This window comes from Triturus cristatus, chromosome 5_2, assembly GCF_964204655.1.
Source record: "Triturus cristatus chromosome 5_2, aTriCri1.1, whole genome shotgun sequence".
NCBI classification, from domain to species: domain Eukaryota; kingdom Metazoa; phylum Chordata; class Amphibia; order Caudata; family Salamandridae; genus Triturus; species Triturus cristatus.
Window position 1 is genome coordinate 104,759,041 of NC_140588.1, and position 26,040 is coordinate 104,785,080.

Sequence of the window (26,040 nt, forward strand, 5' to 3'; positions counted from 1 at the left end):
TCTCATGGAAGGACTATGTAGTTAGTTAATCCCACTGAGGGCTTTGACCTAGTCCTATATCCTGCTAAGGCCTCACCTTGATACGATTCCACTGCTTATTATGCCCTTGTTCACAGGGCTACCCAGCACCACAAAGTAAAAATGCATGTGACTCAGGAAATAAGTGACTTCCTCCTGAGATACTGTCCAAGATGGAGAAACAGGTCAGTACCTTCCCATGTTGAATAGAAAGATAAGTTTGGTCTCTGCCTGACCCGTTAAGGCCAAAGTTGTTACACCCAAGTCCAAGGAAAAAATGTAAGCCTGCTCCTGATGACCCTGTGTATATCTGGGGCCAGGCTACCCCTGACTTACTTAATCATGTAAAATAGCATCCAAAAGCTCTCCCCGTAGACACTCTGGGATTAAACATCCTCCCACCCTCTGAGTATGAGACTAAGTGATTAGACTCTTCAGAAAAGAACTTAGCTCTGGGTGACACCACCCAATGTACATCAGCAGTTTTTTATGTCTCCTCTCCTGATGTGATCATCATCACTTGGAGGAGCTCATCAAGCACCTCCTTGAGGTCTAAAGAAATTGGGAGTAGAGAGTTGGTCGCTGATGACAAGGCTGTCTCTAACTCCAACATCAGGTGCATCCTAGATGCAGCTGTCACATCTGCCAGGGTAATTGATACCAGCATTCTTTGGGAGGCATGCCTGATTGTAAGCGCACTTCCTCAATGTTCCCTTTGATGGTGAGCACCTTTTTGGCCCTCAGGATGCCCTAAAACTCAAGAAAATCAAGAACACAACATCACAAAATCCTTGGGTATCCTCTAGACCCCTAGTTCAAGCGCTACCTTTTCCATAGCAGAGCTGTGCCAAAGCTACAGCTACAGGCCAGAGACCATCCTACCAGCAGCAGCAGCAGCCATTTTAAAGCCCCCAAGGAGAATAAGATGTTCTAATGAGTCCGCTACAAACAGTGTCTCTCGATACTCCCTCCCCTTCAACACAATCCCAAGGCCCCCCTCCTCCCTGAATCACACATCACCTCGCACAAAGGGTAAACGAAGGGTGCTGTCTCAGCTTCCAACACCATGCCACCCAACGACCTCAGCTCAGACCACCTTCCACTTTTAGAAGAGGTCCAGGTGCTTTTCCCCAGGAGTGCCGTCAAACCGGTGACCCTGCACCCGTGAGCCAAAGGAGTGTACTCCTCTGCTTTCTCATCCCAAAAAAGGATGGCTCCCTCTGGGCAATCCTAGGTCTACGGACATTTAACAAGTTCACCCTCTGAACATTTTTACATGGTCGTTCTGCTCCACCAGGGTGATTTAATGGCCTCTCTAGATATGAAAGACGACAACTTACACTTCTCCATCCATCCAGCACACCACCGGTAACTTTTCTTCATGGTAAGTGGAAAACACTACTACTTCATGATGTATCACCATGAGGATTCACTTTGGCTCAATAGATATTTATTAAATGCCTAGTGGTAGTAGTTGCACACCTGTGCAAAAATGCAGTATGCACCTTTCCATACCTAGACAGCTGACTAATCAATCACAGCAGCAGTAGGCGACAGTGCCTAGCACAAACTTAGACTGCAGTGTCTCTACTCCACATTTTAATGTTCACTATCAGCGTCAAGAAATCCCACCTTCAGCGCCAGGAGATCCCTACTTAAGCTTCCATATGCTTTCACCTGACAGCATGTGCTCACACCAAGCCAGAAGATGCCTTGTGGGTCCCCGAGGTAGCAGGATGGGGGATGTCCCAGTAGTAATCTCGCCGACCGTGACCAGCATATTACGGTCCGGCTACAATCGCTCAAATATATTTCCATATCAGTCGTTTAAACCTATTACAACGCATCGAGATCCCGTACATATTTAATCTAGGGAAGATATCCTTAGATGGAACAATGTCGTAGAGAACACCTTTTCTCTCACAACTTCTGTCAATCACGAAGCAACCTCTGATCTGGTTATATATTGCCCTGAAGAAGTCCGCTCTCAGGACGAAACGCGTCGGCTGTGTCGTATTGCAATGTTCAATGTTATATGAACACGGAATAAAGAGATAAAATCAAGGAACTTTTATCCGTCTATTGATTGGAGTTGGACTGTATAATTGTCCCATTTGATTGGCTTTGCTATTGTGTGGTGCACCTGTGCTTTTGGTTTATCTGATTAAGTTCCTGCGGGAACGAGCATTGTGATAGTGGGTGCTGATCGGTGTGCACACACACCCTTTATATAAAAAAACATACAAGGGATATGAATTTGGGAGTGATAATAGGATAGGTGCTGCTAGTAAGAAGGTTCCACTGTTAGTTTCAGAAGTATTTTTAAACATATCTGTCCCACCCTGACAATCTGTAAGGAAGGAGGAAGAAATGGGGGCCGTCTGACGTTTTCTTTAGTCCTGCTTGTACACAAAAACCTGCTTGTGGTAATCTAGCCATATCTGTACCACGGAATAGACAAAAGGTGATTATAATAATTCTTCAATCTGTTCTCAATCCAATGTGTGCAATTAGTATTTTGATCACAGCAATAGTGATATTTGCAAACATTCATTAAAAAACACTAGGGGGGCCTATGTTACCTGAAGTAAGTGACTTCATTTTATATGGTTGCAAAAGAGATCACCTTTGGCTGTAGCATCACCCTATTCTCGTGTTTCAAACATTGAATTCGAGACCAAGTCAGGATCAAAAATAAGCTAATTGTAGCACGAATTACATTAATTGTTTACTTCTATAGAAAAAAAAAAGAGTGAAATGCTACAAGAGATGCAGTAGCTATAGAAAAATTGTTAAGATGAAAGGAATATTGCTCATTTAATGAGCCAGCAGCTTCCATCTCCCGACATATCTTGCACCGCCAATTGCTTTAGTTCCAGTTTCCTGTCCCAAGTAAGAAGTTCCTTGAGCAGTGCTGTTTTTCAACATTTTGTTTTCGTTGTGAACTGCTACACATGCATTTACAGCTTCTTTTCACATTTTGCCTTGCACTGAAGCTGCATATGCCTCATTTATTTAAAAAAGTGTCCATGATGTGGTTGGAATAAAACATTAGCATACAATCCTCATGGATGTATTTATAGTGTGCATTATCAACTAAACAAATTTCCATCTTGACTGAAAAGGTCCAACAGAACCCTGAAAAGCAGAAGAGGTATTTATCAGAGAAGCTTACAGGAAATGGCTTTCAGGAGGTTGGATTTTTGGCATAGAGGTTGATGACACTGATTCCACGGAAGAGGCTCCTTATTCTGAAGAATAGCTGTCTCACTCCAAAGACTCCAGCAGAAACAGAAGAAGGCAAAACACAAAGAGGACTGACAAAACATTCAGGACTTCTTCAGTGCGGATAGTAAAGCATCATTTGGCGTCAAGGACTCGATTGATGTCAAAGCATTCATCAGCATTGAGGCATATTTTGGTATTGAGGCACTCAGCTTTGAGATATTTATCTTTGATCATTTGACGTTTACACATAAACATAGATATTGTATGTATTCTTTTTTATTGCCAACTTTCTTCAGACTAAGCCTCTCATTGTCATGCCAGAGGATGGCCCTGCTTAGCAGCCATTGCGGCCCCATAAATTTGGAAGGTCATAAAGCAGTGTCTCATTTTATTACTGAGCATTAAAATAAATCACTGGCCTTTGCAGCAGTCTCATTTGAAAAATATTCTTCCAGGGCACTGGTTCCTGAAAGCCTGTATGTTCATTGTACGTGACATACTTGTGTGGGAGTTCTGTCAAAGTCTAAAAAGGAAGATAGAAAAGACAAAATCATGCATGTACCAAGTAGAAGGAGTTTCCGAATGCAGATTCTGTTAATAATTCCCTTGAGCCATCTTTGCCTCTGAAACTAAGATGGTTTTCCCGGCTGATAATATTATTTCAAGAGGTGTTGGCAAAAAGAAACGCAAAGTTTAATATTCCTCTGGTAATGTCTCAAACCTTGGTGTCTGTCATTATGGAGACTTTACCACAGAAAGTCTGAACTACGCCATTGTCGGGAATACCACTACAGATATCCGTCCAGAGGTAGAAGAGACCAGCAATCCTCTGGCTCACCAACATACCCGCCATTGTAGGCCTCTTTGGTGGGAGGAAGTATTGCATATCATCTTTGAAGAATGGCAAAGCTTAATTAAATACAGAGGAGTAATAAATGCTGTGCAGAAATGTTATGCATTACACTGTAAGACTCCCCCATCTTTGCTCCAAAAGCCAGCTACAAAATCTAAATTGAACTTCATGCATAGACAGTGATTCTTTTCCAGAAAAAGACCATAGAAATGATTCTTCCTGCACAAAGAGAAAAGGAGATTTATTTCAGGTTGTTTTTTCCGAAAAGAAGGTACAAGAAATCGTTCACACCCATTCTCAATGTCAGATTGACTAAGAAATGGATTTTAAGAAGGAAACTTTTGGAGGTTACTGATTGATCAAATTTACCTAATTGTATAATTGTAAAAGAACAATTAGATGTGTGCAATCGAATTGCAGGATGTGTATTTCCATATTTTCATTGCTTGGAAATGTTATTGTAAGTGAAAAACATCAGCACAGAATGCTTCCTTTTGGACTAAAAACATCACCTCTAATTATTTTGAAGTGCTTGACAGTATTAATGGCTTATTTGACACAAAGGATATTTTTTTGCACATACATGATTGCTTGAACAAAACTACTCAAGATTTCAGCGTGACTGTAACACACACAAGTCGTTGCAATTACCTGGGCACTACACTTGGCACACCTCAGGTCACCACGCATCCCTCACGTGAAGAGTCTTGTCATGTGAAAAGAAATGCATTGTTTTCAACTAGTCAAGTTTCCCAACAGCTTACCACATTTTATCACTCCCCGGATCAATGACAACAAATATTATGATTGTTCCGTATACCAGACAGCATCACATGAAACTGTTACAGCAGTGTTTGAAGTGGAATCGAATAGAAGGGAAATAAGAAGACAAGCTGGTTCAGTCACAAGCTGCTATACAGTAGTTCAAGTAGTGATTTCACAAGTGGAATCTGTTGCTAGTAGATCTATCACATCAGAAATTCTGTCACAATCAATCGTCATGGATGCATCATTTACCGGGTAAAGTGTTCAGCTAAGCCATCTAGCACTGCAAGGGCTCTGGTATCAGAAGAACACCCAGTATCTCATTAACCAGATAGCACCACCACCCGCCATTATCTCAGCAAGTAGGATGGTTTCAAGTGAAGAACTTCATCATAGTAAACTCAAATTATTAGAAATGGTTGCCAACCAGGAAAGTGCGATCAATTTGCCAGGAGTAAAATAGTTTGAAGCATTTGCTTTAAGCAGGCAGATGTTGGAAAACCCTGAGCGGGTGTTTATCAATGAGACTCTTAAAGCCTTCTTTTGTAATTTGGATCATCCTCAAATAAAACTATTTTCAAGTACCAAAAACAAAAAATGCTAAAGCTTCAACCTCAGCTTTCATGACAACTGTTCAGTAGTGAACTAATCAGAAGCATTGTTTTTTACTTTGACAATTCCTCTGATTACATCTCCTTTGAAAAAGCTGAAACAGTCGAGATCAAGTATCATGTTGATCACTCCGGAATGGGCAAGGCAATGGTGTACTCTGATCTACTGAATCTCTCGGAGAGACCGCGCAGGTAGTTGCAGTGCAAACTAGACCTTTTAGCCTGAATGAAGGATAGGATTTACCATCCCAACTTTCTACCATCTTTGAGCATGGCCCCAAGACTCCTGAAATGAAAGGGACATTTGAATCTCTCTAGCAAGTTCATTACCGTCTTGAGATAAGCAAACATATTGTCAAAAAGATGGACTTTTACTTTTTATTAAAGAGATTCTGCATCTAGTGCCAGCAGAATGATTTCAGTCCAATCACTTGTCAAGAAGATGCAATAGTGCTATACCTGCTTCAGCTTTGGTGGAGGCAGGTCTTCAGCTTGTGTTCCTCAAGGTGGAACTGGTAGCTTTTGGTGGTTACCCAAAAGGTTGTTCATTGATTTCTTTCTTTACTATTCCCATTATTAATTGCAAGGTTGAAAGAAAGTTTTTTCACCTGCGAGGCTTTCACCTCTGTGAAACTGTACAGTTTTTCAACCTGTCCATAAGGTATTGTTGCATAACATCTCCAGGAAAACAAAATTTCGTAGCAGTAACATTTACTTGTAGGATTAGTGAAATCTAAGCATTAAGTTCTAAAGAACCTTAAATAGTTTTTTCATGCTAACTCAGTGGTAATAAAAGCAATTCTATCTTTTTATTAAAATAAATGTTTTGTGTTTTCAGGTTAATCCGTTGATTACTTTGCCATTATTTCGTTAGGTCCTCTATCCAGAGTGGAGATATATTTGCATACATTGGATGCCAGGATGGTTCTTAGTTTCTTGTTGGATAGAACCAAAGATATTTAGAAATTGTATTAATCCTTTGTGAACTAAGTTTATCCAGTATAGAGGTATCTTTCATGGATTCACATACCTGAATCATTCCCTGTCGTCGAGATAGGAATCCCACTGTAACATAATCAAGCAGTATGTAAATAATTTCATAGTCTAAAATGGCCCTTTTTTTTTGTATGTATTATATCTGTCAATAAGTTGCTAAATGTAATATGTAGCAACATTTCGGATCAGATTGTTTTTACTATGAATTTATAATAATAACATGTATTTTTTAATTTAAATGTTTAGTACACTGATTCACTTCATATATCAATGATTTGTAATTGGTCCTTGTGTGACCAGGCAACTGCCTAGGTATTTACTGTCTTCAGTTGGTATTTCCCTGCCCTAGGAGGCACTGTACTCTGCAGGGGGTCCCTCTTTGTCTCAATTATAATGGCCCTGAGCCAGGCTTTAAATAGCCTATCTATGTCCTTTTTTCAAAAAGGGCCAAATGTTGAATGCAGCCAATCAGCTGCTACCACCCCTTAGAACTCTCTTAGCAGAGGCAGTTTCCCTCCGATTTTCACCGCACGTCGTGTGTGAAGAGGGTCTCCCGGAGTTCTACTCAATTTTCTTCTACAAACTTCTGGAACTTATTCCTGAGATCTTTTCTTCATTATGTCTGATAAAAAAAAGGCCTTTTCCGTCCCTGCAAGACATGTGGATGATCCTCACAAAGACCGTATTTATTGCCTCCACCCAGTTCATGACGTAAAGCAGTGCAAAATCTGTCGCACTTTCTCTTCTAAAACTCTGAGGGATAGAGAGAGGAGGTTGCTTTTGTAACTCCAGTCTACTAAGCAACAGAAATCATCAGAAGAGTACAGTGATAGGTCATCCAGACCTTACAAGAGAGCCAGATCTCATGAGGGTGACTCTGGAGAGGGCAGGAAGCACCACAAACCGTCCCAAGAGATGAAGAGCTCTAAAAAGGAGAAACATCTTAAAGTCTCCTCAGAGCATTCATCTTCAGTTTTCTCTACTCCTGTGAGAAAGGGAAAGAAGCTTCATAGAACCTCCTCCTCAGATTCTGGGAGGTCCAGAGGCAAAAAATCGTAATTGACGGCACCATCGTCGACCGCCCCATGATCGTCGTCGACGACGACAAGTAATACTGTGACATCGTCAGATCTGTCGATGGAAGGGACAATGACAGTGGCGATCCCCGACTCCATACCATCAAAATGGATCTCGCTGACGCCATCATTGTTGACGTCTATCCCATCGATGTCTATATCATCGACGAAGACTCCATCAATAAAGTTGGCGAAGACACCGTCGATGACCCTCCTGTCGTCAACGACACCGTAGACTACCACACCGTCGGCGGCAACCCCGGGTGCAATAGCACCGTTGAGAAGTGGCATTCCATCATCAGTGGTTATGATTTTTTTTTTTTTTTTTTTGATAACTTTTATTAACCATAGTTGCATCAATTGGCAATGTACAATTCTGCGACAGAGCATCAGGTCAGCAATGTTCGAGTACATACTGTCAAATGTTTAAACACAGCCGTTTAGCCGACAACCCGGAGGTCCGGCGGCGGAGCTCAGTTGTACCTAGATAGAGGATTCAGGTGTGTACATTGCGTGTAAGCGAATCGGTGGTGCTTTTCTGATATGTGTCGCGTTGTTTCTCAGCTAAAGCGCATTGTCCGCGTGTGAGAAGGGCGCTTCGCATCCGCCCGTTGCGTAGCGTTGTCAGCTGGCTCCTGGGCTCACATAAGGATGTGTGCTGGGTGCTTGGTTGCCCGTCAAGTGCCCTGCTTTGTGGGCATCGGAGTCCCAGTGGCCCGCGTGCAGCGTGGGGTGGAGCGCATCAAGGAGGTTGCAGCGTAGTATCAGTGGTTATGATATCGTCAACACCACCGTCGACTATAATAAAGGTGTGTAAGACATTTTTACATCCAGAGCTGTCGACGTTTTGCAAGATCTCTCCGTTGCCTCCCTCGCGCCTTTTGGACCTTCAGGAGTTGGATGAAGAGGATGAGGATGGATTATATTGAGTTGCTCATAGTCCATCCAAATAGCATGTAGAGCACCAAGAAGAGGAAAAGGAGCAATACTATGAGCCATATCTGGCACCATCGCGCTATTACCAACATTATGGCTATCTTCCCGAATCGTGGCCCTAGAGAGATGGCACATCTACCACCATCTTTAATTCAAGATCTTCAGCCAATGCTGGCTGACTATAAACAGGTTTCCACCCCAAAATATCCAAATAGAGCCACCACCAGTTCAGCCGCTGTCCCTTGAACACCGGCTTTACCAGTGACACCAACAGTACCATGCCCTCAGTGGCCTGATCGGTCAACCCTTCCTTCTCGGATGAGGAGAGAGAAGAGGGCAATATCCAAGATCCTACACCTGCATATCCCTGGAAGTTTACATTATTCCCACTTCCACTTCTTCATCACACCATCAAGCGTATTCACCTCCAGAGGACATCGGGGGTTTCCACAAATTAATGGAGATTCCATCTTCACATGGCTGTGAAACATACAGACTGCTTCCTGCATGATTTCAAGGAGGAGGCTAGGAAATCCATTCGGACAATCCTGATATTTGACTATATTTGACAAGATGGAGTAAAAATAATTACAACTCTAGCCACAATTCCACCAGTGCTCTCTTACATAGGCAAAAAAAAACAGGGCCCCAGAAGATTCCCCATCCTTCCTGACTGGCCACTTGAGGCTGGATTCTGTCCTTTCTGAAGCGGAGCAGAGGAGATCAAAGAACCCGGCCACCCTGATCTCAACTCACCCGAATAAGAAGGGGTGTAGGCTAGACATTATGGGGAAGCGTTTCTCTGCCATGGCTGCGACTTCCATCAAATCAACCAACACTTTGGGTACCATCAGCTGTTATGATCGGCAGATGTGGTCTGACATGGCCTCCTTGCTAGACCTCATCCCCGACTACAAGAAGCAGGAAGCTGGAAACATCCTTATGGGGGGATAGCGAAGAGCCTATGAGGCTATCGATTGTGCTGTGGACATAGCCAACATGGGGCTTCACCAGCTTGCAAGTGCGGCGGTGTTGAGGCGCCAAGGATGGTTGAAAGCCACCACTTGTAGCCCTGAAGTACAGACAAAGATCCTGGATGCATTGACAGACCCTTCAGTCGTTAAAAGTTTGACTAATGGTTTGTGATCACAACGAATTGTACAAGGTTCCACCCAGATAAAAGATCTAAAATGCTTTAAAGCCCAAGCACATGCCAAAGTTTCTCTCTCAATAATTGGGCACCTCTCTTGACTTGGAGATTAAAATCTAGACGCATAGGTAATTACATATTCTACCACTTTTGGCATCTACCCGAGTCAATACAGCCCTCGGACCCTTCCTGCTTGCGACAGTAGTGATCAAACTTTCTGCACATGGATCAAAACTTTCTAAAACAAAAAAAATAATAAAATAAATAGCATTAGCACTTGCAGATTTTAGGACACAAAAATCCTCCTCGCACACAGCAGACCAATTAAATATATTTGTATTTTGAGTAACTGTCTGATACATTTTTTTCTGCAAAATTAGAAATATACTTTGCGCAAAACTCAGCCATACCCACAAAAAGACATAACATCATCTTTGTTTGTAGGAGTAGGCTCATTCCCAATTGCACTCACGAAGGTGGACTTCAGTTTGACCCCATGGTCATTGATGATATGACCTAGGTATGTAACACTCTCCTTTGCAAATTTCATTTGAAATATTCTACTGTAAGTGCATTCTCTAGAATGTATAAAACCTTCATTAGTCTGGCATCATTTTCGGCCTTCATCAGTCCCAAAAACTAAAATGTCAGCCTGAAAATAGGCCATCCAGTTGTTAAACAGATTAAACAGTAGACATTGGAAAACGGCTGCTTCTGATGCCAATTCAAACGGCATACGATTGAATTGATAGCATCCAATGGAGTAATAAATTATGTTAAAACCATCGATTCTGAAGACAATAAGATCTTGTGGTTACACTGAAGAAAGATCAATAGTGGAGTGAGACAAGTTACTATCTCATAAATCTTTTTTCTTGTTGTAATCTTTTTATTACCATAGCATACCATACATGTACTAGTAGTAATCTCAGATTATCCTGCATCATACAATCCAGTGACAGCATCATCATCAGATGCCAAATATGTACCATTCATAGTAATGGTGCTTTACATCCTTCATCATTCATGGAGCACGCACCCCTTGCTGTTGGGCCATCATGCATGGAGCCTGAAACCCCTCCAATCTTATTAATTTTAGGTAAGGGGAGTCCGTCAATAATAACAGTCTTATTGTTTGGATGGGGCAAATCAACACACTGATCTTTCCATTACTGTTGTGCCACTACTAAATGAGAAACCAAATTAGAATCTTCAATAGGTTCAAATCTGAAAGAAACACGTTAGTTAGATTCCTCACCTTAGAATATCCCCAGGCGTCAGACTGGATCCGGAAGATTTTTCGTCAGCAATACCCCTTGCGCGTCGCTAGGCGTCGTCTGCGGCTCCGCGTCCGTCGTCGGCGTCGTGCGCCGGGATGACGTCGTCGGAGTACTTAGACGCCGCCCTCGCGCGCTGACGTCAGTTCTTCTTTTTTCCGCGCCAGTAAGCGCAGATCCGGGAGAGCTACCCCTTTTAGTCTTTTTTGACTAACTCTTTTTGATCATTTTTGATCCCTGTCTGTCGACATCTGGTGCCGGTAGGATGCCTGGGTTCAAGGCTTGTGAAGACTGTCATCGACTGATGTCGGTGACCGATCACCACCGCCGGTGCCTCTATTGCTTAGGCCTCGACCACGACGCGGAGTCGTGCAACGACTGCCAGGCCCTGACTTCGAAGGCTAGGCGGGAGCGGTCCCGCAAGCTTCTCGAGCTTCGCCACTCGGCTCCGCGTCGTGCGCGATCCCGGTCCAGGAGGAGGTCCAAGGATCGCTCGCGGAGCCCTAGCCGACGCCACCATCGATCGTCGGGCTCCAAGTCGTCGGGTAAGTCCAAGCACTCGAAGAAGTCCAAGAGGCGACATCGCTCTTCGGACTCCCCTCGCCGGTCGCGTGACTCGGCCGAGGGTCCAAGTGGTTCCACCCCCGCGGCTCCGGCGGAGCCGCAGGTGCCGCGTCCGCCCCCATACCTTCCGGTCCCTGGGGCTGACGCGGCGCCGGCGGAGATCAGCGCCTTCCTCTCGGCCATGAGGAGCCTGGCCCCGCCGTCGACGCCCGCTGGCGCGCCTTCGGGCCCCGCGGGCTCGACTGGGCGACCTCGCGTGCCGGCGGCTCCGGCCCCGGCGCCGTCGACGACTCCGGTCTCGACGCCGCAGGTCCCCGCGGGGCCCATGCCCGGGCCCCAGTCGACGCCGGTTGACCTTGTCACTCCTCCACCGGCGCCGACGCCTGAACCACCGACGCCGACGCCGACGCCTGTGACGCCGACGCCCCAGTTTAGCCCTCATCCGGACCCGACGCCGGCACGGCGTCCGCCGACGCCGCATCCGACGCCGCTAGAGACCTACCATCTCTACAGTCCGGTTCCGATCATTCCTCCTGTTTATCAGGAATCGGAAGAAGGGGGCGACTGGGAGGGGTTCGAGGACCCTCTGGCTGTTCAGTCACAGCTTTCTCAGGACTGGGCAGATGAACTGGGGGAGGCCAGCGGGCTGGACACCTCGCCAGACGCTGGATTCACTTCTCCTCCGACCGTGGCTTCGGAGGAGGGTGCAGCATTTTCTGTGGTGCTGCGCAAGGCGGCTGAGGCCCTTGGGCTCGAGTTGCCTGCCGTGGCTGTGAGGACCAACATCCTCACTGAGGTGCTTCAAACCTCAGCAAGCTCCACTGAGCCTCTGCTGCCGTTTAACGAGGCCCTCACTGACGTTCTGCAGGGCACCTGGTCCAAGCCCTCCACAGTTCCTCCTGTGGATAGGAACGTTGCCAGGCGCCACCGCCCTGCTCCGGGCGACCCCAGCTTCCTGTCCCAACACCCCACCCCCGAGAGTCTGGTTATCCAGGCCTCTACTTCCCAATCCTCCTTCCCGACCGCTCCGCCGGACCGGGATTCCAAGAGACTCGAGCAGTTTGGCAAGAAACTGTTCTCGTCCCTTAGTTTGGGCCTGCGGTCCTTAAATACCGCCTGTCTCTTGGACCGTTATTCCCATTCCCTGTGGGATACGGTGGAGGACGTGCTGCCCCTGTGTCCGGAGGAGGTCCGGCCACGTCTTTCCCAGGCTCTGGCCGATGGGAGGGATGCAGCACGGCACGCCATAAGATGTGGGCTTGACACCACGGACTCGCTAGGTCGGGCGATTTCCACCACGGTGGCGCTCCGCCGCCACGCCTGGATGCGGTCCACGTCATTTTCCGGGGATGTCCAGAACACCCTCATGGACATGCCCTTTGATGGCACTCGCCTGTTTGGTGAGAAGGCGGACAGTGCGCTGAACCGCTTTAAGGACTCCCGGGCTACGGCCAAGTCCTTGGGCCTCTCGGCTCCGCGGGCGCACACCTCCGCTTTTCGCCCCTTTCGTGGCCAAGGAAGGGGCGCCTCCTCACGTCCGCAGAGCCACCAGCCGCAGAACCAACCTGCGCGCGGTCGCGGACGTGGCTTCCGCCGTGGCGGAAATGGAGGCCGACGTGGTCAGCCCACATCCACCCCGGCAGCATCCGCCTCAAAGCCTTCCTAGTCCGAGCTTTCAGGCCCATACCACGCCAGTGGGCGGCAGAGTTCGCCATCACCTGCTCCACTGGCGGTCCATAACATCGGACAGGTGGGTGCTGCAAATCGTCCGAAGGGGCTACTCCCTCCCCTTCGAGACGACCCCTCCAGCCATGCCACCACAGCACCACCGTATCTCGGGGGATCATTTGGATCTTCTCCGCGAGGAAGTTTCGGCTCTCTTGGCCAAGGGGGCCGTCGAGCGCGTTCCGAGTCCAGAAGTAGGTCGTGGTTGTTATTCCCACTACTTTCTGGTTCCCAAGAAGGGCAAGGGGGGCCTGCGCCCTATCTTGGACCTCCGGAACGTCAATGCCTTCCTCCGAAAGGAAAGGTTCAAGATGCTAACGTTGGCTCAGGTTTTAGCTGCCCTAGACCCTGGAGACTGGATGGTAGCGTTGGACTTGCAGGACGCATATTTCCATATCCCCGTCCTGCCGGCCCACCGGCGTTACCTGCGGTTCACGGTGGGCCAAGAGCACTTTCAGTTTACCGTGCTCCCCTTCGGCCTCACCAGTGCCCCTCGGGTGTTCACGAAAGTGATGGCGGTGGTCGCAGCTCATCTGCGCAGATCAGGGGTCCCAGTCTTCCCCTATCTCGACGACTGGTTGTTGAAGGCGGGCTCGCCCCAGGCAGTCGTCTCCCACCTCCAGACTACGGCGGATCTCCTGCATTTGCTGGGGTTTTCCATCAACGTGCCGAAGTCACACTTGAGTCCCTCTCAGAAGCTCCTCTTCATCGGAGCGGTTCTCGATTCGGCGCAGTTCCGGGTCCATCCACCGGAACAGCGGGTCCGGGATATACAGGCCCTGATTCCCATCTTTCGGCCTCTATCCCGGGTTTCGGTCAGGCTAGTGTTGCGGCTTCTGGGGCTGATGGCCTCCTGCATCCTACTAGTGCATCACGCCAGGCGGCGCATGCGGGCTCTGCAGTGGGACCTGAAGTTTCAGTGGGCCCAGCATCACGGCAACCTGTCCGACCATGTCTTGATCTCGGAGGGCACTGCACAGCAGTTGCAGTGGTGGCTCACGGACCGCGAGTGGGTCAAGGGCAAGAGCCTCTCCCTTCCCCAACCGGAGCATGTCGTAGTGACGGATGCGTCCCTCCTGGGTTGGGGTGGCCATATGGGAGAGGCGGAGATCAGAGGCCTCTGGTCTCCGGCGGAGTCTCGTCTCCACATCAACCTGTTGGAGTTGAGAGCGATCCGGCTTGCACTGAAAGCCTTCCTTCCCTCTGTCAGGGGAAGTGTCGTGCAGGTGTTCACGGACAACACCACCGCCATGTGGTACTGCAACAAACAGGGCGGGGTGGGGTCGTGGACCCTTTGTCAGGAGGCTCTGCGCCTCTGGACATGGCTGGAACACCAGGGCGTCACCCTGGTGGTTCAACATCTGGCGGGCTCTCTGAACGCCAGAGCAGACGAACTCAGCCGCCGGTGCATGATGGATCACGAATGGCGTCTGAACTCCGAAGTGGTGCAAGGCCTCTTTCAGCAGTGGGGAGAGCCTTGGTTAGATCTATTCGCCACCGAAGAGAACGCGCAATGTCAGCAGTTCTGCGCGTTGGAATTTCCAAGGCGGCACTCGCTCGGCGACGCTTTTCGTCACGAGTGGAGTTGCGGTCTGTTGTACGCCTTTCCGCCTATACCACTTCTGCCCAGAGTGCTGAAGAAGATCAGGCGCGACCGGGCCCAAGTCATCTTGGTGGCTCCGGATTGGGCACGAAGATACTGGTATCCCGAGCTACTCAGTCTGTTGACCGATCCCCCGATACGTCTGCCCCTTCGGGAGGATCTTCTGTCGCAGCAGCAGGGGACGGTCCTCCACCCGAACCTGTCCAGCCTCCACCTCCATGCGTGGAGATTGAGCGGCGGCAGTTGATGCCATTTGACTTGCCTCCTGAAGTCTGTGATATCATTCTGGCAGCCAGGCGTCCCTCCACAAAGTCGGTATACGCCTGCCGGTGGAACAAATTTGTGGCATGGTGCACAGCAAAGGCTGTGGATCCCCTTTCCGCCCCTCTTTCTGAGGTTCTCCTCTTCCTTCTTTCTCTGGCCCGGCAGGGCTCTGCCCTGGGCACCCTGAAAGGTTATCTTGCTGCCATCTCCGCCTTCTTGCGGCTTCCTGATCAGCCTTCTCTTTTCAAGTCCCCTGTGGTTACACGCTTTCTCAAAGGCATTACACACACGTTCCCTCCTGTCCCTTTTGTAATGCCTCAGTGGGACTTGAATCTGGTTTTGACATTCCTGATGTGCGCTCCCTTCGAGCCTCTTCACAATTGCCCTCTTCGTCTTCTAACTCTAAAGACTGCTTTTCTGGTAGCCATCACCTCGGCTAGACGGGTGAGTGAGCTCCAGGCTTTATCTTCAAAGCCTCCTTTTCTATCTGTTCATCCGGACAAGGTTGTCCTTCGGCCTCGTCCCTCTTTTCTTCCTAAAGTGGTGACTCCATTTCACCTTGGGCAGTCTGTCACCTTGCCCACCTTCTTTCCGCCTCCGCATCCTTCCAAAGAGGAAGAGAGGCTCCACCGTCTGGACCCAAAACGTGCGCTCTCCTTCTATCTGGACCGCACAAAACAGTTCCGGGTGGACGACCAGCTTTTTGTTGGGTACGTGGGCGCTAAGAAGGGGAAAGCTGTGCACAAACGAACCATCTCTCGGTGGGTCGTTTTGTGTATAAAAATCTGCTATTCCTTGGCTAAAAAGGACCCTCCTGTTGGGCTGCGCGCCCATTCTACTCGGGCCACGGCGGCTACTACTGCCTTGGGACGGGGAGTCCCTTTGCAGGACATCTGTCAGGCGGCGACGTGGGCTTCTCTACACACGTTTGCCAGGCATTATTGCCTTGACAGCCAAGTCCGGAGGGATGGCTTCTTTGGCCGTTCTGTCCTCCAGGACTTTCTGGTGTGATCTTGGTTCGCAGACCCACCACCGGGGATGGTATTGCTTGGGTATCTATTCTAAGGTGAGGAATCTAACTAACGTGTTTCTTTCAGATGAACAAGTTACTAACCTTCGGTAACGATGTATCTGTAAGAAACATTAGTTAGTTAGATTCCTCACCGACCCACCCATCCTCCCCGTTCTGCGAACTGACATCTAGGGTTAAGGTTGTCCTTTCAGGCCCCTAGATTTTATTTTTGGCACCAGTGTCGGTCTTTGCATGGCTCTGCGTTCCTGGCGCGGAAGGCTATGTACAAGAACTGACGTCAGCGCGCGAGGGCGGCGTCTAAGTACTCCGACGACGTCATCCCGGCGCACGACGCCGACGACGGACGCGGAGCCGCAGACGACGCCTAGCGACGCGCAAGGGGTATTGCTGACGAAAAATCTTCCGGATCCAGTCTGACGCCTGGGGATATTCTAAGGTGAGGAATCTAACTAACTAATGTTTCTTACAGATACATCGTTACCGAAGGTTAGTAACTTGTTCTTCACTGACGAAGCAACCTGTTTATCCTGTTCCTTTGACACCTCATCCCTAACCAAGATAGGAATGTTCCAAAGCTTGTGCCCTTTAGGAATGGCATCCAACTTTATGTAATATTTTATGTTCAAAACATTCTAAATTGCCTTATTTGTTACTAAATACGCATGGAAATCTCTTCAGCATCCCGTCTCTAGCAGTTGTTCCTTCATCCAGCACCAACACTTGCTCCGGGATATTAGGATCTAAAACAATATGGAATTTTATTGTTGGTCAAACCAACCTAGCATTGGTGGTCCATTCTTTGCCACACATAATTGTCCCCAAGCACGTTTGTTTTTAAATTTAAGTGTGAACCACCTCAAACCTAACATAGCAATTCTCTCACCACTATAACCTTCTGCTTGTATGTCTGGATCATTCAGTTTGTCTCCCACCTTCTCAACAAAAGAGATTTTCACATATCCTTGTTAAATAGAGTGTACAGAGAACCAGAGTCTGCAAATATTTTCACCCGAACACCACCAATAGTTATCCAACACTCAGGCTGTTTTTACACATCTCTTCATTAATACTCAGGACCAAATTGTTTCGAACATTCATCACTAACTTTTTCACCAGCATTATGCTCAGAAAATCGTCATCCTTGTGTTGATCATCATTCACACACTTCACCCTTGCACTGTTCTTCTTGCACAATTTTTCGAAAGGGCCGATAATCCAACAACTACTACACTTTTGCCTAGCTGCAGGACAGCTCTTGCCAGATGGTTCTTGCTGTCACAATGAGAACATCAAGCCTGTACTTTTTGTATTGTGAAACAAAACATTAGACTTCTTTTCACCACTTACAACTTATTTAAGAGCCACAGCACATCTCCCTGAGATTTCAGCCTTTGCGTACTATGGCCAGATCAACCTCTAAAGCTGAATCCCCATTGACCCAAAGACGTTCTTGGATAAATGGGTTACAAGCATGCATGACAACTTGATCCCTAATCAAATCATCAGGAATATGTCCAACTTTACAATCCATAGCAATTATTATTTTTTTATATTCTGCTCCGTATTCACCCACAGTTTCTAGTTTGTCTCGTTTCCACTGAAAACATTTTGTGATACAGACTTTCGGTGCAAAATAGTTATCCATATCAAGTGTAGCTGAATTACGAACATTTACATCTCCTGAAACCAAACCCTTAGGCATCTGATTGTATACTTTAAGCACCTGAGGGCCCAATGATCGTAATAGGTTCCTCTTTTTCTGTTCAAACATTTGACTTGACTCGTCCACTGCACCAATGTAATTTAAAAAATACGTTTTCCACTCTGCTCATTTCAGCCTAGGTTCCCGTCCTGATGGCCAAAAGACCTGTGGCGGACTGATGCTGAAACTGTGTGCTCATAATGTGGCTAAATGGACTTGTTCAGCAATAGTACTAGTTCTCTGTCCATGCTTCGCCAATAGCCTACGAGACATACGGGAATACTGCCCCTTGTATGGAGTGAAGTTTTAATAAACATGCAATGAAGATAAGAAACATATGTAGCTAAACAGAGGTAGATAATTTTCCCTGCAAGAAAAATTATCTCCGTATAATACAATATCTGTGAGAAGAGTCTGCATCAACCAGCATCCGAAGTCATGCAGCTGACGAGAATTTGAGCCCATTAGTAAAATATTCAGCGGTTCCACAATCTGCTACCGCTTCCATTGGAACAACAGCCCGATCCAAAATGGCCCGTTGTATGACCGCGCACGATGACGGCAACGCCGTGATGGGAAGACTGATTCTTCGGGCTGAAACAGCTGTGAATCAAAGTGGAACAGAACTGTGAAAGCGTGCAGCAACTGCCACATGAAAACCCCCCAGGAGCGTACACTCTATTCCACATTACATTATGAGATAACCACAACATTTTGCCAAGAAGGGCCTCATAGCTTAATTAATAATATCCCTGTAATAGTTTTCCAGCATTACCACCGCTATGTATCTGTGTATATGCATGTGGTTTAGTTTCCAAAGGAATACCTTGACTTGTCATTATAAGAATAAAACACCCAACTTTGAACCCTGCCAACAAAGACCTGTGAAACAGCTGCATATGTTTCTAAGCTCATTACCTCGCAAGCAGGGGTTTCTCTAAATTGAATGCTAATACCTCCATACAATCTTTGTCACATAAATAATTTTAAGCCTTCACCAAAGCCCTAATTACCCTCTGCCCAAAAAATCACTTGGGTACCTGCCTCCTGCAATAAGCTGTAGGCATACCCAATGATTATACTATGACAGCTGAATTTTTGTTCAGAATTTTCTTGTGGCGTGGGGGGGGGTATTGTTGGGGATGTTTTTGAATAAGAGGGGGGAGTGGGTGGGGGGATTGATGTTCCACTCTGTTGTATTGGAAGATACATGTATGGTGGGCGGTAGGATAATGTAGCTATCGTATCGTATGGAATGGTAGATATGGGGCTAGGCTGCGATTGTTGAACTGCTGATGATACTTCTTTTTGATCCTTTTTATCGTCCAGGCATTGGGCGACGGGGATGTTTGTTTTTCACATGAAAATTAATAAAAGTCTGTCTAAAAAAAAAAAAAAGAATTTTCTTGTGGCATTCATGAACATTTTGAGACGGTTGCATTGCTACATATGCAGTGTTTCACTAAACTATTTTTTGTGATACAGCCAGATCAGGGTGCAGTGTACCATTTGCACATTATTTACACTTTGTCTTGCTGGTTGTTCCAACTGACTTGAACAGCTATAGACTGGCCATACGGATTCTTGCATACTCAGAACGTCAGTTTTTGGAGTACGTTTTGAAAGTATATTATTCCAGTATAGTCACACACTGTTGAATTTCATGTTTAGATCGCGAGTCAGTGAAAACACTTATGACTTCAAACATCTCTGTCTGTAATGGTCTTGTAATATTGGCTAAAACATTATATTTATATGTCTAAGCAGTAAAGTATTTTTTCTTGTGTTCTTGCCTGTGTTCTCAGGGATTTGAACTGCTGTTGACAGCCCTTGGAGATCCTTCGGAAAGAGTAGTCAGCGCGACACATCAAGTATTTTTACCCGCCTATGCTGCATGGACCACAGAGCTGGGGAATCTCCAGTCTCATCTTATTCCTACATTGCTAAGCAAAATAGAAAAACTGCTTGTGGTAGGTAATTGACTTTTAACACACACAAATTGAAGTAAATGGAGTGCCCTGTTTTCAGTGTTTTTGAGAATTCCAATGGGCGTTTCCAGCATTTTGCCAGCTTAAATAAGTCAGTGTTTATCTGTGTGTATGCTTTTAATAAAATGTGCTGGGACAGTGTTTTCCAACTGATTATAGAGAATGTTGCGTATATTGCTCTGCATGTATGACCTTTATATTTAGCTTACTTTATTGACCATGCATTAGAAAGTCAACATGAGGTTTTATTTTCTTTCAGTCTGTTTTTCTCCCCCTCCTTCTTTATTTTCTTTTCCTTTCACTTGCCAAACCTCTACGTCACTTACTTTGTCATGTTCCTGTTTGTTGTAACTTATTTCTCACACCTTCCTGTTTGTCTGATTTTTCATCAGTCAGACCAGTCCTGCCTATATCTCTGGTTTGCAAGTGTGTGCAAGTTTAAAGGGGCCATAGGGTGAATGATGTACCAAAAGATATAACAACCCCAGCTGTCCTCAGATAAACTAAAATGATGGTATACCTACTGTTGGTGATTGTTGGAGATGCAGGACTAGCCCAACAGCTGTGTTTTTTATCTACACTGGTTTGCCCCTTTAAGATATATTCACAGATCCTTTAGGCTGGAGCAGAGCATACAAACGGTTTATGGTGGGCAGGTATGTTTAAAAAGCCAAAAAGGGCAGCATGAAGATATCATCCTGCTGCCCTTTTTGTCTTTTTAACCATACCTAAATACACTATAAATTTAAGCGAGAACACTGCAATTATAAACCCACTGGTTGTATTCCAGCTCAGGAGACCTACCACCTACCAAAGGATTCTTCCCTTTAGGGCCAATGCCAAGTGTGACAAATGAGGACCATACTAGACACCAAGTTGGCTGCTTCCTGAGCTTTGCCCCTAAACTTGTGCTCCACATCAGGTCTGTCAGTTGGGGAGAGTGCAGTGCAGTGCAGTGATCCCCCCGCTAATTCTTCCAGTGACGTGAGGGCTGGGCTGAAGGCACATAAGATCCGGAGTGCACTTGCCCCAATCACTAATGGGAATCCGGCAGTCGCTGTGGACATTCAGGTGCTCCCCTATCTTCAAATTGCCTATATCATGATGAGGACGTCATGAGTTATGAAAGCCCCTATGAATTCCACTCTGGTAGAGCTGAATGTTGAGGGAGCTCTCATCAGTGGCGACATTGGTAGCTCTGAGGTGTGTGGATAACTATGGCCATGCAATTGGAGGTAGAGTAGTGCAGCAAAGCTCTGTTCCTTCATGGTGTGATAAGTGGCCCCACATCAGCTATAACGGTGGGATTTCTTAGGTTAGCTGGAGGTGATTTCTGAAGGAAATGTATATACTGAAGATTATAAGCAGCACCTAATGATGAGTAAGTGAGATTTCTTTTCACCAAGGACCCCAGCGACAGGAAAATCACAAAGAGAAAACTAAGGGCAGCCTCAGCTATATGGGAGTGTCTCTCAGGCAAGAGTGTGCCCTCATCATGTCTATCGTGAGAGATGGGCAGGGCATCTTGAGGACTGTACAGAAACAAAAGTAACTGTATTGAGAGGCTGTAGTTTTTAGGGGACATGAAAAATTGCATTGCAGTCTTGGCACATTAGGTTGAAGACAGGGACCATCAAGTATAAGAATGTGAAAGGTGGCACGGAGTCCTTTCTCTCTAATCTTGAATTTGTGATAGAAATATTGGGAAACTGTAGGCAAGACCATGAGTATCTGAGTCTTAGAAATCCATGCCCTGACAGAAATGTAATATCAGAGGTGCATTGATTTTTGCACAGCGTAATCTTTGAAGAAGACTCCAAATCTTCTGTACCAACAAACCTTCCCTGGATAAAAATCCGCCAGAAGTAAGTGCTGGCTATGGGATAGGTGAAGCTTAAAATGTTAAACTAAGCTGGCAAGAGATAGTTGATTGTGGGTGGCTCCAAAGTGCACATATTCCTGGATTTGAGCCTTGTAAAGCTGGGACGGACATTCAGATCATATTGAGAGTAGTTGGGGGATATCGTTTTTGTGTTCTAACCCTGAAGCTGCCCCAGAGCTTCTTGATTTGAGGAAAAAGATGAAAATATCTCTCTGAATAAGGTAACCTGGACATTGAGAAATTAGGTTTTTGGATGTCAGAGCCTGTCTGATGTGGTTTATCACTTGAAAGCCAATGATGTACTTCTTGGATTATGCAAAATGTTAATGTTTGAAGTTCTTTGACTTTTTGAGAAGTTCATGTTTTGAGCTATATTTTATGATTGCAATAGGTATTTCTGTTCCAATGGTCTGCTACTGTTGTGCATACTTTTTTACCAAAAAGATTCAAATAATGTGACAAATGAAGAATCCCATATTGAAAAGATGAAGTGCAATATAGAAAGATGGACAGAGACAGCTGAACACCTAACAAATGGCATAATATTCCAGAGAGGAGAAGAGTGACAGGCTCGTATTCTTGTTCTGAGTGAAGAAAGCAGGAGATTTTTAAGTTAAACCCCAACACAGGCTAGAGCACCATTCTGTCTGGGAAGAAATTTAGATGTGGTTCCCGACCATGAGGACTTCCAGCCACTTTTGTAATCTTGACTTATATTCTGATCATAAGAAAAAGTCTCATCATTGCAAAGCAATTACAGTTCTCTAGTATTGTATCTTTTATAGATTCACATGCTTGAAACTTCCCTGTCATCATGGTGGGTTGACGTTTGGATGTTCTAAAATGATAACTGGTTACTAAATACTTTTGAATTTCAAGGAGAATTGAGTGTAAAGCTTGGTCCTGCTATCTTACTGTTACTGTGGGACTCCAACCATGACAACGGGGAAGATTCAAGCATGTGAATTTATAAAATATATAGATATTGAAGAACCACAGTGTACAGATAAGTAACTTGTTTTTTCCATGCTGTACCAGCCCGCTTTCTTAATTCTTTCTTCACGTGATTGCATTTCTGCTCTCAGTAGCTTTCTCTTGGAATATCAGTGAGCCATGGTTGAAAATATCAGAGGAAATCAGAAATCAACTTGGAGATAAAACCTCATGCTTGTTTCTCTAGGTTTGATCCCAACTACTTAAAGAGGGTTCGATTTATGATGATACAGGAAGCCAGGTCCATTTGGAAAGACTGGGGCAAAAATGTAACTTTGATCAAAATCACTTATATGTTTCGGTATATAGAAACAATCTTTTTCTGTATATTTTTCACTATTCCGTTTATCGGCAATGGCATACACTGGGTGTGAAAACTATTGGTCAATTATTTTCAGCTGGCACAATTCGTCCTTTTTCTGACTTTCTCTCTCCCAGCCAAAAGCTTTTTAAATATCTCCAGATACGGGATTTTCTCAATCGGAAGGCAATCTGTATTCCCAAGGAACATCATTTATTGGACTTAATCTGCAAAGGTGTAGATTCGATTAGTATTAGGAAATTACACACCTGCTTAAATCAGCGCAGGGAGCATGATTTGGAGGTATTGGCTACAAAATGCTCCAGTTTGAGGTAGATGAAACAATGATGGCTCAGGCTTTTACAGTATCTTCTACCCTTTCAATATCTGCCAGGCTAAAGCTACAGCAATACAAGCCTGTTGCATTGCTGCAGTATACACCTGAGCGACTGGTAAACTTGGTGGGGATGCAAGTGGTCGGTATCGGCTGTACTAGGTGTGGGCAGGCAGCAGTAAATATTCTCCATACGTTTGCAAGTTGCCCTCGAATTCAAGTCTCTTGGCGGAAATTTGCCAGTGGCTCTCTCATAAACTCTGGATTCAGGTGGAATTTGAGAGTATGAATATTATTCTCTCTATAGAATTGTAGACATCTTGGAGCAATAGGACAGCTCTTCATTTGTTATCATTATTTTTAGGATTTTTTCACACTTGATTGGAGAAACAAGCTTCTGCCCACCTGTGACACATGGTTAGTCACAATGCGGTTCTCTTCTGAACTAGAATATCCTGCATTCAAAACTAAAGGGAATAGGGGATACAAAAGGCTGCTTATTACCTGGATATGGTGTAACTAGTTCATATATATCGGTCCTTCTGGGTGGTGGCTTCATACTATTATGGGGGTTTTGTTTTCTATTTTTTTTTGGTTTCGGTCATGTAAATGTAATGCCCTGCTTTTATTTTAGTGTCAAATTACTCCGCTGTGTTATGTTATTCTATGTAACACCCTGATACGTGTGTTCCGCTTGAGGCTTATGTTGAGCCTTCTGCAATAAAAATCTTTATTTAGAAAAAGAGAAGACTTCACCTCACCCAGAATTGGACAATCAACATCTGCTTCGGGTAGAAGATTCAATGCCGACTCACACCAGCTCGACACCGATATCAGCTTTGGATCCGGTTCCTTCTGCGGAGTCATCTTCCAAGCCCCAGTCAGGTGCCCAATACCCTGACTTCCCGACTCCGGGGATGAATCCATCACCCCTTCCAAACACTATGTTTAGTATGTTCACTAGGGTCATAGTACCTACTGGTTCATTGGTCAGTCCCATTGGTCCTTTATCCTACACTACAGGAGGGATGCCAACGCCGTTTCAACCAACCCTGTTTGAACCAACGCCGTTTACTCCCTTTTACCTAGTGCCACAAGTCTCTTGGGAGAATCAACTACCGTACCCAGCATCCACATTTTGGCCGTGGAGGGGGGGCCTTGCTAGGTGTAGTGGCTACATCTGCCTTCTGAAGAATGTTTGACTACGAAGGAGACGTCCCTCACACTGAACCACGATGCCTGTAGTTTAATATGACTTTAGTTCAAGCCAATCTAAGTGAGGGACCAGTAGGGATTTAATAATTCCCTTTTTTTGCTTGGTTTGAGTGGATACCTTAGCTAGGGAATCCTTATGCCCTGAAAATGACCTTAGACCTTTTAGGCTTTTTGCTATAGGTTGAAATATGTTGGTAATTTATGGATTCAAGATGGCCAGGTGAATCATTGTATTTCCTCATATGACCATTTTTAGTGTTTTTAAACAATACCAGGGGTACTCCCTAATAAAAAAATACTTTTGGGTATACCCCTAGGTATTTGTAACTTGCTTTGACAAGGTCCTGAGTATCTGTCCTGAAACAAGATTTATAGGAACTCCCAGGGCATTTTTCCTCAGTTGAGTCTGCTGGAGTGGCATTGTTCCAACCCCAGTGTGAGAGGTCAGCAATGATGAAGCATGCCATAATGTGTTAAGGGTGATACGACCTCTCAAATATCTGTTGCTGACCCTATCTTCCTAAGTCCAAACTGCAATTCAACAGTAGTGACTACAAAATTCTCAAGTATTTTATTTTTGTGTTGATCATTTAGCTATGAGGACATACTTGTGAATTCACTTCCTAACTCTTTTACGGAGATTGGTTTGGCGCAGAGGCTAACATCACCTCCTCCACTTGACTCCTTCGGCACCAGAACCCAACACGTCCGGTGCCTCATTTGACACCATCGGCAATGCATGATACCCCATCGACTCTGAACCCATCGGCTACAGCAGGCACATAACCTATATCCCTTTCAATTCTTCACTTTTTCCTGCTTCGATCAAAGCTTTATTGAGATGTTTTTCCCATACTCCCTCTCAGATCTAGAAAGGAGGCTCAAAGGCTTTTGGAGGAAGAACGTTTTTTCCTGGAGGAAGGTGATACACTGGGAGGTCTAGATGAAGATGACAACAAATGGATATGTACCAGTCCGGTCTAGATCTACAATATGCAGCACTAAAAGATGATGTGATCTAGACACTTCTGCAAAGTGGAAGCTTACTATCCTCCTCAGGCATTCCTCCTCCGGAACTACTTACTACCTCATACACCTGTATCTGTCTTCAGCAGTAGTTATATCTAACATCCAAACAGAATTCTTAGATTCTTCTACTCATACCCCTGAACCTCTTTTCCCATTCAATGAGGCCCTCACTGAACCTATTTTGGCGATTTGACACCTCTACAGCAGTCTCTAGAGCAAGGGCCAGAATGTATATGCCTAAAAAAATTACAAAAAGGGTGGTGGGCCCATTTAGTGTCAGCAAGGCGAGGCCCCTTTAGACTATGAAAATACCAACGAAATGCCAATTCTGACACAACTTAATATATAACCTTTTTTGCTGATCACAGCTCTAAATTCACATAATCACATATTATTTCTTTTTTTTTTTCATAACCATCAGTTATAGATGTGCAATTTATAAATACAACCAATATCCTTTAAGGTTAATCTGGCACCGAGGGTTCATACCTTCCTTT

General features: G+C 45.5%; 1 protein-coding gene across 7 annotated transcripts in view; it reads left to right on the forward strand.

The window, feature by feature from the left end:
* Positions 1-26,040, forward strand: part of RELCH (RAB11 binding and LisH domain, coiled-coil and HEAT repeat containing) — a 760,620-nt gene that overhangs the window by 381,672 nt on the left and 352,908 nt on the right. For all 7 annotated transcript variants that reach the window (XM_085606887.1, XM_085606888.1, XM_085606890.1 and 4 more), the window contains one exon: positions 19,607-19,771. In XM_085606887.1, coding sequence (XP_085463013.1) covers positions 19,607-19,771 — 165 coding nt within the window. The remainder of the gene's footprint in view (positions 1-19,606; positions 19,772-26,040) is intronic.